At 33.6% G+C, this 14,932-nt stretch overlaps 2 protein-coding genes across 2 annotated transcripts; both read left to right on the top strand.

The window, feature by feature from the left end:
- The first annotated feature begins 2,262 nt into the window (after positions 1-2,262).
- LOC123683121 (putative ankyrin repeat protein RF_0381) lies at positions 2,263-3,084 on the top strand. The gene has a single exon (XM_045622019.1). It carries the CDS (start codon positions 2,263-2,265, stop codon positions 3,082-3,084), a length of 822 nt encoding a protein of 273 aa, XP_045477975.1.
- A 3,681-nt stretch (positions 3,085-6,765) lies between these two features.
- LOC123683120 (putative ankyrin repeat protein RF_0381) lies at positions 6,766-7,608 on the top strand. The gene has a single exon (XM_045622018.1). It carries the CDS (start codon positions 6,766-6,768, stop codon positions 7,606-7,608), a length of 843 nt encoding a protein of 280 aa, XP_045477974.1.
- Positions 7,609-14,932: the final 7,324 nt, after the last annotated feature.

Below are 14,932 nucleotides of genomic sequence, written 5' to 3'. Positions count from 1 at the left end.
TCCAAGAGAAGAACTATCATCGAACTCACCAATTCATTCACAATAGCCCCTCCAAGCTCCATCGAGGGTCCTACCATCATCACAAAAGTTTCCAAAACATCCACCTTACCATCGACAATACCCCAAAATTCGATACCAGACGAAGAATTCAGCGATTCGAACGGTGGAGGTGCAAATAATGGTTTTATGCATTCAGATTACCCACTCTTCGTGCATAGTTACCTAGGAGAAGAGCCTGGCTACTACCACCAAGCGCAAGAAGTATACCACTACCCATACTCGGACCCTGAAGCTAGTCAACACGCCCTTCTGAATGCCACCATGGCCCATCAAAGGATATACAGTTCCTCCTCCCCGCATCTAGTTACTCAGCAACAGAGGCCTTTTAGTGCATCGTCCTCGAGCTGTAGTTCTTCGGAAAGTGAACATTTGAACATACTAAATCTGAGCAATCCATACTGTAGTACGGAATCTGCGGACTCGAACAATTTCAACGTGAACTGCTTCAATAATAACCAGATTTTTAGTCCAAACTATGGACAGCTCAGTGGTCATCATCCTTCAGTGGCAGCAGGTTATACCAGTGTGATTGTGGATAACCAGCAATATCAAATAACTAATGAATATGTTCATTAATTGTATGGTATATCTCATTATCTTAATTGATTATTACGTTGAAGTAATGATTCTACCGAAGCATCAGTAAATGATACTGATCTCATCTGAAAGAAAGAGCAAAATTCACCTTTGTTCATTTGGACCATATATCTCCTTGATTACTTAGGTTAGTATCACATTCCTCAAAAAGGGTTGACTATTTCCTCAAACTTCGGTGAGTTAACTATCACCAGAGCTTGATGATTGTGTGTTTTAAAGTATTAGAGAAATTAATTGTTTCGATTTGGTTTCCATGATTTATGCTTGAAAAAAATCATTGAATATATTCTGGACCTAGCATGATCAATGCGATGTAGGAATTGATTTTTGATGGCATGAGTATTTTAGTGATTATTTCATACACAAAAATAATATTTCATTCTAATCTGATCTATTCTTAGGAAATATAATGAATTTTTTCGATATTCCACATGAAATAATTATGTTATACAGGGGGATTTACAAACTCGTCGAAAAATTTTGTCATAGGAAAGATCATGTATTTTCAACAAAAAAATTGTATCGGAACATATGTTCGATTTAAAGTATTTAAGTTGAGGAATGACTTCACCAATTTCTTTCATTCTATTCTTATTATGTATTATTAACAAAAAAGTTTACTTAAAAAATTGTCAGTTCATTGTCAGTAGTTTCCCTAATTGTCATGATCTATTATTACTCTTAAATTGTAGCAAATTGATACAACGCTAATAAGTTTACTCCTTTAAAAATGTACGTTTAGAGCACGGAAGAGTATGTCGATCATATTCATTTATGGTTGATGCAAACGCATGCGCGTAAGTGCAATAATTAGGGTTATTGAATACCTACTGACAATGAACTGAAGTGTATTTACGCTTGTTAGAATGAATGAAACTTCTGAAGCCACTCATTTCCCTAAATACTTGAAATAGGACTAATGTCCCATAAGGTTTTTTGTTTACCCACGCAAAATCCCAATTATGTTAGATATGTTGCAACTGAAAATTAATATGGGCCATATTTACAAATTCATCTGCGGAATTCAGAATCTGAAATGAAGATAGCCAAAAGTTTCTTGATTGTTTCCTTCGAGACATCGTTTATATAGCAGCACAGACAGAACTCTTTGAAATATACCTTTATCATCCTGAAATGAAGAATGTTTATATTAATTCGTTAATTTTGGACATAAATGCTATATTGGTTTTGGGGTATTTTAGATTTTTTTCGGATTTCACAAAGGACGATTCCGGGTTTGGATCGCTCCCCTGGGAATTTAATGAGTTTTTTCTTCATATTTTGCATTCGAAAAGGCAATATTACCCAAAATATAAATTTTGTAGTTTATTGCGATTGACCAGTCGGCAACCGCAGAGTGTGTAGTACGTAACGAAAGCAATATTAAGATATATTTTTTCAATTTCAGATCAACAGCTAGTCATCAGTTGTCTTCCTCATGTTGACGTTAACTTCGCCTATGTGGATGAGATCGAAAGAATACTTCATGCAGCGGTACGGAAACAAAATAAAGATATCGTTCAATACATCCTGAGGAGATTATAAGTACAAAAAATAAATGAAGTTGTGAAATATAATCGCATAACAGCTTCACATTTGGCTGCGATGATGAAAAACGAGAGTATTACAAGGATACTTCTTGAAAAAGAGGCGAATGTACACGCAGAAGATATAAAAAGTCGTACTCCACTTTTATATGCAGTGAAACACAATAAATTGGAACAGTGCAGATTACTTCTACAACACGGAGAGAGAATTGAAAATAAACCTAGAAGGGTGACGAAATTATTCAACGCACTTTTTCGTCATGCCAAAAAATTGAATATAAATATATTTACTACTGATGTTTATGGCAAGACACTTTTGCACAGAGTGGCTGAAAACACTCGCATTCAAAATGCGGTAAAATGTGGCGAACTGCTCCTCAAAAACGGTGCTAACATCAATGTTATAACCAGAAAAGGTGATTCAGCTCTTCACCTTACAGCTGATAACTGTTCGGGTCTGCCATTTTACGAACTCAAGTTCGAAGAGGATGCGGACCTCAATATATGTAATAAAAAAAATAAAACATTCTTTGATGTCGTCATCGAACGGTCTGAGATTCTCCTAGAAGGCTTCATCAAATATTTAGTCCTGGCCAAAGCCAGAGGAAAAATTGATAATAATTTTGGCACTGTGATCTTGAATACGATCGAGTTCGCGGAGTACATGGAATGCCAAGAAGAATTGAACAGATTAAAGAAAATTCAAATCAATAGCACAAAATCTTTCACTTTGTGGCACATGATAGTTCACGATGATGAAAAGATATATCGGCATAGTGTAAATGAAAGACTAGGTGATATCGTTGCTGAACAAATTAAAAAGTTTCCAATGTATATTGCTGAAATAGAGAGGACTTACAAAAGCGATTATGAAAAATGAAAGTATTACAAGAATACTTCTTGAATAACAAGCAAATGTACACGCAGACGAAAAAAAAAGTCGTAATCCACTATTGTATGCAGTGAAACACAATAAATTGGAACAGTGCAGATTACTTCTTCAACACAGAGGGAGAATTGAAAATAGACCTAAAGAGGCGACGAAATTATTCAACGCAAATTTTTGTGATGTCAAAAAATTTAATTTAAATATTTTACAATTTTAATTGGAGTACGGTTTGAATCCCAATACTACTGATGTTAAAGGCAAGACACTTTTGCACTGAATAGCTGAAAGCACTCGCATTAAATATCAAGTAAAATGTGGCAAACTGTTCCTCAAATACGGTGCTAACATCAATGCGATAACCAGAAAAGGCGATTCACCTCTTCACCTTGCAGCTGATAACTTTTCAGGTCTGCCATCTACGAACTCATGTTCGAAAAGGATGCGGACCTCAACATATGTAATAAAAAAAAATACAACATTCCTTGATGTCGTCATCGAACTGTCTGATATTCTCCTTGAAGGCTTCATCAAATATTTAGTCGTGGCCAAAACCAGAGGAAAAATTGAATATAATTTTGGCACTGTGATCTTGAATACGATCGAGTTCGCGGAGTACATGGAATGCCAAAAAGAATTGAGCAGATTGAAAATAATTGAAAATTAATAGCACAAAATCTTTGAGTAGTAGCTAGTAATGAGGTGTCTTCCTCATGATGACTTTAACAACGCTTATCTGGATGAGAACGAGGGAATACTTCAAGCAGCTGTACGCAAACGAAAAACAGATATCGTTCAATACATAGTGAGGAGATTATCTGTACAGAAAATGAATGAAGCGGTGGAATATAATCGCATAACAGCTTTACATTTGACTGCGATGATGAAAAATGAGAGTATTACAAGGATACTTTTTAAAAACAAGCAAATGAAGACGCAGAAGATAAAAAAGGTCGTACTCTACTATTGTATGCTTTGAAACACAAAAAATTGGAACAGTGCAGATTACTTCTTCAACACGGAGCGAGGATTGAAAATAGACCTAAAGAGGCGAAGAAATTTTTCAACGCACTTCTTTGTGATGCCAAATAATTTATAAAACTATATTAAGCGGAATATTAGACGTCGGTGTTCCACAAAGACTCTGAATAAGACTAATTTCGATGGAAAATCACAGTTGCAAATTCTATTTTTATATAAAGTTGATAGAAAATGCAGAATACAATACACTTGACATGGCTTTTATTATAAGTATTCTCAAGAACGGTGCCAATCAACGGACTAGAAGCCTATTCAATATTTACAAAGCAATAAAAAGCGGAATATCAGGAATATCAGACGTCGGTATCCACAAAGACCTTGAATAAGGCTGATTCCGATGGTAAAACACAGTTGCAAATTCTATTTTTATATAAAGTTGATAGAAAATGCAGAATGCAATACACATGACATGGCTTTTATTATAAGTATTCTCAAGAACGGTGCCAATCAACGGACTAGAAGCCTATTCAATATTTACAAAGCAATAAAAAGAGGAATATCAGGGATATTAGACGTCGGTGTTCCGTAAAGACCTTGAATAAGGCTAATTCCGATGGAAAAAGACAGTTGCAAATTCTATTTCTAAATAAAGTTGATAGAAAAAGCAGAAAGCAATACACATGACATGGCTTTTATTATAAGTATTCTCAAGAACGGTGCCAATCAACGGACTAGAAGCCTATTCAATATTTACAAAGCAATACTAAGCGGAATATCAGGAATATTAGACGTCGGTGTTCCATAAAGACCTTGAATAAGGCTAATTCCGATGGAAAAACACAGTTGCAAATTCTATTTTTATATAAAGTTGATAGAAAATGCAGAATGCAATACACATGACATGGCTTTTATTATAAGTATTCTCAAGAACGTTGCCAATCAACGGACTAGAAGCCTATTCAATATTTACAAAGCAATAAAAAGCGGAATATCAGGAATATTAGACGTCGGTATCCATAAAGACCTTGAATAAGGCTAATTCCGATGGAAAAAGACAGTTGCAAATTCTATTTCTAAATAAAGTTGATAGAAAATGCAGAATGCAATACACATGACATGGCTTTTATTATAAGTATTCTCAAGAACGGTGCCAATCAACGGACTAGAAGCCTATTCAATATTTACAAAGCAATACTAAGCGGAATATCAGGAATATTAGACGTCGGTGTTCCATAAAGACCTTGAATAAGGCTTATTCCGATGGAAAAACACAGTTGCAAATTCTATTTTTATATAAAGTTGATAGAAAATGCAGACTGCAATACACATGACATGGCTTTTATTATAAGTATTCTCAAGAACGGTGCCAATCAACGGACTAGAAGCCTATTCAATATTTACAAAGCAATACTAAGCGGAATATCAGGAATATTAGACGTCGGTATACATAAAGACCTTGAATAAGGCTAATTCCGATGGAAAAACACAGTTGCAAATTCTATTTTTATATAAAATTGATAGAAAATGCAGAATGCAATACACATGACATGGCTTTTATTATAAGTATTTTCAAGAACGGTGCCAATCAACGGACTAGAAGCCTATTCAATATTTACAAAGCAATAAAAAGCGGAATATCAGGAATATTAGACGTCGGTATCCATAAAGACCTTGAATAAGGCTAATTCCGATGGTAAAACACAGTTGCAAATTCTATTTTTATATAAAGTTGATAGAAAATACAGAATGCAATACACATGACATGGCTTTTATTATAAGTATTCTCAAGAACGGTGCCAATCAACGGACTAGAAGCCTATTCAATATTTACAAAGCAATACTAAGCGGAATATCAGGAATATTAGACGTCGGTGTTCCATAAAGACCTTGAATAAGGCTAATTCCGATGGAAAAACACAGTTGCAAATTCTATTTTTATATAAAGTTGATAGAAAATGCAGAATGCAATACACATGACATGGCTTTTATTATAAATATTCTCAAGAACGGTGCCAATCAACGGACTAGAAGCCTATTCAATATTTACAAAGCAATACTAAGCGGAATATCAGGAATATTAGACGTCGGTGTTCCATAAAGACCTTGAATAAGTCTAATTCCGATGGAAAAACACAGTTGCAAATTCTATTTTTAAATAAAGTTGATAGAAAATGCAGAATGCAATACACATGACATGGCAAATATTTTACAATTTTTATTGGAAAATGGTTTGAATCCCAATACTACTGATGTTGAAGGCAATACACTTTTGCACAGAGTTGCTGAAAGCACTCGCATTCAAAATCAAGTAAAATTTGGCGAACTGATGCTCAAATACGGTGCTAATATCAATGCGATAACCAGAAAAGGCGATTTACCTCTTCACCTTGAAGCTGATAATACTTCAGGTCTGCCATTTCACGAACTTATGTTCGAAAAGGATGCGGACCTAACCATATGTAATAAAAAAAATACAACATTCCTTGATGTCGTCATCGAACTGTCTGAGATTTTCCTTGAAGGCTTCATCAAGTATTTAGTGCTGGCGAAAACCATAGGAAAAATTGAATATAATTTTGGCACTGTAATCTTGAATACGATCGAGTTCGGGGAGTACATTGAATGCCAAAAAGAATTGAGCAGATTGAAAAAAATTGAAATTAATAGCACAAAATCTTTAAGTAGTAGCTAGTAATGAGGTGTCTTCCTCATTTTGACATTAACGTCGCCTATCTGGATGAGAACGACGGAATACTTCAAGCAGCTGTACGCAAACAAAATATAGATATCGTTCAATACATCGTGAGGAGAGTATCTTTACAAAAAATAAATGAAGTGGTGGAATATAATCGCATAACATCTTCACATTTGGCTCCGATGATGAAAAATGAGACTATTACAAGGATACTTCTTGAAAAACAAGCAAATGTACACGCAGAAGATAAAAAAGGTCGTACTCTACTATTGTATGCAGTGAAATACGAACAATTGGAACAGTGCAGATTACTTCTTCAACACGGAGCGAGGATTGAAAATAGACCTAAAGAGGCGACGAAATTATTCAACGCACTTTTTTGTCATGCCAAAAAATTGAATATAAATATATTTCAATTTTTAATAGACCACGGTTTGAATCCCAACACTACTGATGTTTATGGCAAGACAATTTTGCACAGAGTGGCTGAAAGCACTCGCATTCGAAATGCCGTAAAATGTGGCGAACTGCTCCTCAAATACGGTGCTAACATCAATGCGATAACCAGAAAAGGCGATTCAGCTCTTCACCTTGCAGCTGATAACTGTTCGGGTCTGCCATTTTACGAACTCATGTTCGAAAAGGATGCGGACCTCAATATATGTAATAAAAAAAATAAAACATTCTTTGATGTCGTCTTTGAACGGTCTGAGATTCTCCTAGAAGGCTTCATCAAATATTTAGTCCTGGCCAAAGCCAGAGGAAAAATGGATTATAATTTTGGCACTGTGATGTTGAATCCGATCGAGTCGCGGAGTACATTCAATGCGAAAAAGAAATGAGCAGATTAAAAAAAATTGAGATTAATAGCACAAAATCTTTTACTTTATGGCATATGATAGTTCAGGATGATGAAAAGATATATCGGCATTGTGTATATGAAACACTGGATGATATCGTTGCTGAACAAATTAAAAAGTTTCCAATGTATAAATCTGAAATAGAGAGGAAGTACAAAAGTGTTTTGAGATTACAGGAGGCGGAAGAGAGAGCATACAAAATAGTGCAAGAAATTTCACACTCCGTATTGAACTACTACGTTATAAAACGCATATTGGAGTATCTTTCGACAGCAGATCTCGAGAAATTTCTAGAAAATGGGAAAATCTAATCACAAACGATGACTGAATAACTGAGCTGGGAGACAAAATAATCCTTCACATTATGTGCAATAGTGTATATTTTTCGTTTTCGGAACTGCCATTTATTTTACGAACTCAAGTTCGAAAAGGATGCGAATCTCAACAAATGTAATAAAAAAAATGAAACATTCCTTGATGTTGTAATCGAACGGTCTGAGATTTTCCTTGAAAGCTTCATAAAATAATTAGTCCCAGCCAAAACCAGAGGAAAAATTGATTATAATTTTAGCACTGTGATTTTGAATACGATCGACCTCGCGGAGTACATTGAATGCCAAAAAAATTGAGCAGATAAAAAAAATTGAAATTAATAGCACAACAAATTTTACTTTGTGGCACATTATAGTTCATGACTATGAAAATATATATCGACATTTTGTAAATGCAGGACTGGGTGAGATCGTAGCTGAACAAATCAAAAAGTTTCCAATGATTAAAGCTGAAATAGAGAGGAAGTACAAAAGTGTTTTAAGATTACCGGAGGCGGAAGAGAAACGGTACAAATTAGTGCAAGAAATTTCATGCGGCGCATTGGTTTGCTACTCTATAAGACTCATATTGCAGTATCTTCCGACAGCAGATCTCGAGAAATACTAGAAGATGGAAAAATCTAAGCTAATCGCAAACGATGACTGATTAACTGGGCTCGGAGAAACATAATCCTTTACATTATATGCAATACTGTATATTTTTTATTTATTTTTTATTTATTATAAATTGAAATCATTTTGGTACTGAATGTTGTATATGTAGTATGAAAAATACCATTTTTAGGCATAGAATAAAATGATTTTCTGTATTATTTTTTTTATGCAAATATATTTGAAATGAGTTGAATTGAACTTCTTATGTTTTGTTCAAGGGAGTAGCAGGAAATCGTCTCTAATTATTCAAACAGATAAAAAGTGTCCATATATATCGTTTGCCGAAGCATTTCCTATAATATGATACTTTATTCTTTCAATAATTTGAAAAATACTTATTGGCATCGTGAAATTGGAAAATTTGAAAAAAAGTTAAATCGTGAAATTTCCATTCTCAAGATTTCTCGGAATGTTGTGTCATTGTCAGTCATCAGAAAATCTTCAACGCGAGTAGGAATATTGTCCGTGAAGTTAGCACCCACTTTTTCGAAAATTAAGATTTTTTTTCATTCTCTAAGAACTCGTTTGTAACTATTTATAACACAAAAATTTTCCTTTGTACCTCAAGGATACTAGGATACTGGTAAAAAAAATATCGCATCCCGTTGGGGTGCTAACTTCACAATTATTTTCAATTTTATGGATATTTCTCAAAATAAAATCAACTTGATAGTCCATCGTTAGTAACCATTTGTAACACAAACATTTTCGTGACCTAACCTTCAAGGAAAAAATATCATCCCAAACTGAGAAGTTATAGCATCTACTTTTTCAAAAATTCATTTTTTTTTTGGTTCCGATAGAACTTCGATAGTAACCCTTCGTAATACGAAAAATTGTAACCTTAACTATAATAGAAAAACAGAACCACAAAACTACGAAGTTAGCACCCACTTTTCCGAAAATGAAGAATTTCTGAAATGAAATAAAACAAAATAAATAATTTCCACAGGATTAATCCAGTGGAAATTTTTTTGTTTTATTTCATTTATAATGAATTTCCGCCAAGTAAGGACCGAATTCATTCTAAAAGAATTTTTTTGCATTCCTTAGTAACTCGTTAGTAACTATTTGAAACAAAAAAAATTTCTCCTCCCTTTTTTTGTTTCCAATAGTTCGTCGTTAGTAAAAATTTGTAACACAAAAATTACGTTCTTAACAAAATTTGTATTTGGAAAATACCACCCTCATATTGGAATATAGCACTCATATTCTTAATAGTTTTCTTTTCTTTCGATAGTGACTATCTGTTACACAAAAATCTCCGTTTCTAGAGGAAACCTGATATCGTGTTCGTAGTTACTTCAGGTATAAAATATACATACTTCCTGTTCAATGTATCTAATGATAATATATTATTTTATTATATTATATTATATTATATTATCATTTAATTGGTCAGTGGAAGAATTAGCAGATACACAATGCAATAGATGATAACCTGATGAGTCTTTCTTTTGATCAATTAAATTTTTGTATGAGGTAGATATAAGAATGCAGAAAAAAAATTCTTCATTTTCGAAAAACGGGGTGCTAACTTCGCATTCTAGGAGTGATATTTTTTCATTATAGGTTAGGATACAAACAAAAATTTTTGTGTTACAAATAGTGACTAACGAAGACTTTTGAACTGAATTTTTTTCTAGAAAAATTGAAAAAATCGTATTTCTATCTGTACCCTTGAAATAAAAACGAAAATTTTGGCGTTACAAATAGTTACTAACGAATGCAAAAAAATTCTTATTTTTCATAAAAGTGGGTGCTAACTTCACGGACACGTAGGAATAATCAATTTTTTTATATATTTCATTATAAACTTTGTTCAGAGATGTTAGTGATGATTAATTATGACGAACAGAGAACTAGAAATCATCACAAATCAATTGAGAAAATTTTCAGAAAAAATAATGTATACACCTATTCATCTCTTGATGCTTATGGCTCTTACGAAAACAATCGAACGACCTTATCCGTTCCGTTATTCATTCTCATGAAATTATGTCATTTCCCGCTGAGCTGTTTGTTTTAAGTACATTTATTGTCATCAATCATTTGAAAAAGGTGAAATTATTTGTTCTTGGTTTTCGTTCAAAATACTCATTGATAAAAAGGACGTATAAATTGGAAAAAGAGTGAAATGGATGTCTTTTATTTGGAATATTTTAGAAGTCTCCGTCAAACCGTCTATCTTTATGCGCAGAATGCTTTCCATCGTTTCAACCAATGATTGCACAAAAACCGACTAAAATTTCATGTGAATGATTAGTATATATATAATCTTTTGAGATAGAGCAATACAAAAAATTATCAACTTCAAACAACAAAGCATGTGTAGATGTAATTCGAGTATTAGCAGAGGAAATATAACGGGGCATCATACATTTCAACGTATGATACAAGAGAACATATAAAAAAACTCTGTCTCCCCGTGTCGGTGGTTTGTGTAAACGTTTACAGAATAAGCTGACATATTTATATTGAAGGGCTTCCTCTTCAACCAAAACAAAATTTTCTGCATCCTCTCTTTTCACCAACGGTTGACGACTCTTGCCAATTGGATCCTAAAAAAAAGAACCAGAAAGGAGTACTAAATATTAGTTTCCATTATATTGATTTGAAGTTAGCGACCCATTCTAAAAAAGAATCTGAAACTGAATGGATAGCTTGAAAACCACCATGAAATTTATAAATTGAACAATTATTCACCAAGTGGTCAATGGTTTCTTCTACACCACAGTCACATAGTGGGTTAACAATAGAATGCCATTTGAAGACCCTTTTATTACAACGACCATGACCAGTCCTATACCTAAATACAACAAATTTTTCTAGGAAGATTGAAACCTAGAACTTTTTCTGAAAAATCAACGCCAAATTTCCTTGTCGCTTCCATTAGATTGAAGGAAGGTACCATAAAGGTTTGCGTGATTTCAATCTAGCAGTTCTAGAATCTGGGAAATATGATACAATTGGAAATGAGTTCGGGTAGAAATGAAATTTATCCCAAGATTTCTTGACTGCAACTTGTCTACGAATATGAGGCGGAACTATATGTGATAAATGGAATGGATATATTAAAATCGTTGAGTCGGAAAATTCAAATTCGATTACAGAGCCATCTGTGACGAATCGTAAAAAATTGTTCGTTATTATTATTTTTTATTTTTAAATGTGAAAGGACCCCGCACGTTTAGAATGGGAAATGGCTTTCCGTGAATTTGGCTGAATTTTTGATATGTTGTAGTTCTTGATAAACTGATCAGAAGTGTCCTTAGCCACAAAGCTCAAAAATGGACAGTTTTCGAGATATGAAGCTTTGAAAATGGATTTTTTGCAATTTTCGGGGTTTTTGCTCATCAATCGGGGAGCTCTCATTTCAGGTTTTGATGGAAATTGGATGTTCGTCGGCCAGAACCCGACTGAGAAATGATCATCCTTGGTTATATTAGGCACCGCCATCGATAATTTTTTATACACTGCTCCACATTGGCTATGAAATGAGATACAAAATCAAAAAAAAAGATACAAATAGATAGGAGTTTACATGGCGTGAAAGGCTTGATTTTTCTTCTTATTTTTAAGATGATTTGTGATTGTGTTACGTTCGTTGATATAGTTTTATGTTACCAAATCATTAATTTTGCCCTCGATTCTTGCGATTGCTAGTATAATTTTAAATTGTTTTTTGTTTCTTATCATTATTGTTATTATTTATTTATTTTATTTATTTATTACAAACGGCAGAGCCAATTTTCCAAGATATACAGCATTATATAATTCTTAAAATATAATACAATCAACAAAAAAAAAAAAAAAATGTTTAACCCCAGAGAGAAAAAAAGAAAAAAACATCAAAGAGAAAAAAATGAAAAGAACAGTTAACAAATTCAAGTAGTCTCAAAATATCTTTTGAGACTGAAAATAGATATCTGAAATGGATCAATTTCAGATGCATTTGCCCCCTTTATCGCTCTTTCAATAGGATTGTTCATGGCATAGTTAGTGGGGTTATATTCGACATAAAAGATATCTCTATATCTAAGAAATACACTTTTTGTATTCAGTTTTACCTTAGACAGTAAGTATTCACAATCAATATAATTATTAAGTAATTTATAAATAAACATAATATCAAAATTATTTCTCCTTATATATAGTTGTTTCATTGATAGAGTCTCGAGTAGAAGGTCATAATTTATTGAGATCTTGGGAATATTCATTTTGTAAGCGACCCATCTTAATAATTTACGTTGTACGCGTTCAATGTTATTTTTGTGCACTTCATAATAGGGTGACCAGACCACAGATGAGTATTCCAGTATACTTCGGACGTTTGTGAAATAAACAATTTTTATGGCAGAGATATTATTAAAATCTTTGAGTGTTCTTTTAATGAACCCTAGCATCCTCATAGCTTTCTGAGTTATAATGAAAATATGCTGGATAAAATTCAGTTTATGATCGAGGTGAATTCCTAGATCTTTAACAATTAGGCTTGAACTCAGTTTGACACTATTTAGCATATAATCATACTGGATAGGTGACTTAATTCTGTAAAATCTCATTACACTACATTTACCGATATTGAAATTCATTTCGTTGTCCGAACACCACCTTTCAACATTGTTAAGATCTTCTTGTAATGAAAGACAATCATGTATACTTCTAATGACCCTGAACAATTTGAGATCGTCGGCGAACAATAGAAATAGACTTCCTCTTATATATTTTCCTATATCATTTATGAAACAAAGGAATAGAAGCGTAGAAAGGGGTGAACCTTGACCAACCCCAGAAAGAACTAAAAACTGCTCAGAGAATACATCATCTCCAAGCTTAACCCTTAAGGTACCATCGCATAGACGATCAGACATCCAGTCCGATAACGGAGGGCCGACACCGATTCCTTTAAGTTTTTCAATAAGCAGCCAATGTGGAACCGTGTCAAAAGCTTTTTGAAAATCAGCATAGATGCTATCTACTTGAAATTTATTTGCCATAGCTTTCGAAATTATATCTATATATGAAACAAGATTAGTTGTTACCGATCTTTTGCTGATGAATCCGTGTTGTTCTGATAAAAAAATACGTGAAAAGCAGGGTGAAATCTTGATGTTTATGAGCTTATCGAAAATTTTAGGAATATGGGAATATTTCAATACTGGTCTATAATTTTTCACATCTTTTTCATCTCCAGACTTATGTATAGGAATGACAAAGTTTTCTTTCCAGATCTTTGGATAACTTCCGCATTTAACCGAGCTATTAAATATAAGGCATAAAGGCTCAGCCAAAATATCACCACAGCGCTTCAAAAATATCGCTCCAATATTATCGGCACCTGAATCATTGGTGTCTTTCAAAGTCAACATTTCTTTAAGTATTTCATCTGGTGTAAAATGAACATTTCCTATATCGACTAGATGGTTATTATGAATGTTACTCTCATTATTCTATTGTTTTTGATTGATCTACTCATTCATTTTGCCAACGATCATATTATTAGATAGTATTCATTCGTATGTGTGAAGTTCAAAAAGTTCATAGGAAAAAAAAATTATTTTCAAGAATTCGTGCGTTAATATCGGAAGTTTCATTCATAGTTAGCCTCCAACACTTGGACTACCCGTATAGTACTATATTGCATCAAAACTGCAGACATTTTCACGGATTCGTTTGTCTGTGAGATGCTATCATCAATTTCGAGACATTCTGAGGAAAAGGTCTTGGCACCCCATTGTCAGATTATCGAGATTTGTGAGAAACAAATCACATATCATATGTAAATGACATCAATAGTGATCACAATTGTTATCCCTGAGGATATATGATTATGATTTTCCCATTTTCCCCCATTAGAATTCGCGATGCCTGGTTATGAACATTTCGGCTAACATATTTGATATTATTGGACATCAGATATATGAGGATTCAGTTATTATGGTCTCTCTTAAAAAAATCTCACAATATGTCGTTTCTCGGTTATGTGAATTATTCATGGCATGAAAAGATGTATGGAAGATCTTGGATTTTGTATCTCATTTCATAGCCAATGTGGAGCAGTGTATAAAAAATTATCGATGGCGGTTCCTAATATAACCAAGGATGATCATTTCTCAGTCGGGTTCTGGCCGACGAACATCCAATTTCCATCAAAACCAGAAATGAGAGCTCCCCGATTGATGAGCAAAAACCCCGAAAATGGCAAAAAATCCATTTTCAAAGCTCCATATCTCGAAAACTGTCCATTTTTGAGCTTTGTGGCTGAGGACACTTCTGATCAGTTTATCAAGAACTAGAACATATCAAAAATTCTGATA

The sequence above is a fragment of the Harmonia axyridis genome, chromosome 6, assembly GCF_914767665.1.
Source record: "Harmonia axyridis chromosome 6, icHarAxyr1.1, whole genome shotgun sequence".
NCBI classification, from domain to species: domain Eukaryota; kingdom Metazoa; phylum Arthropoda; class Insecta; order Coleoptera; family Coccinellidae; genus Harmonia; species Harmonia axyridis.
The sequence above is the reverse complement of the archived record's forward strand: the minus strand, read 5'-3'. Positions and strand labels throughout refer to the sequence as shown.

Coding starts and splice junctions, on each gene's coding strand:
- LOC123683121 (XM_045622019.1), top strand. CDS start 2,263: ATGATGAAAAACGAGAGTATTACAAGGATACTTCTTGAAAAAGAGGCG.
- LOC123683120 (XM_045622018.1), top strand. CDS start 6,766: ATGAGGTGTCTTCCTCATTTTGACATTAACGTCGCCTATCTGGATGAG.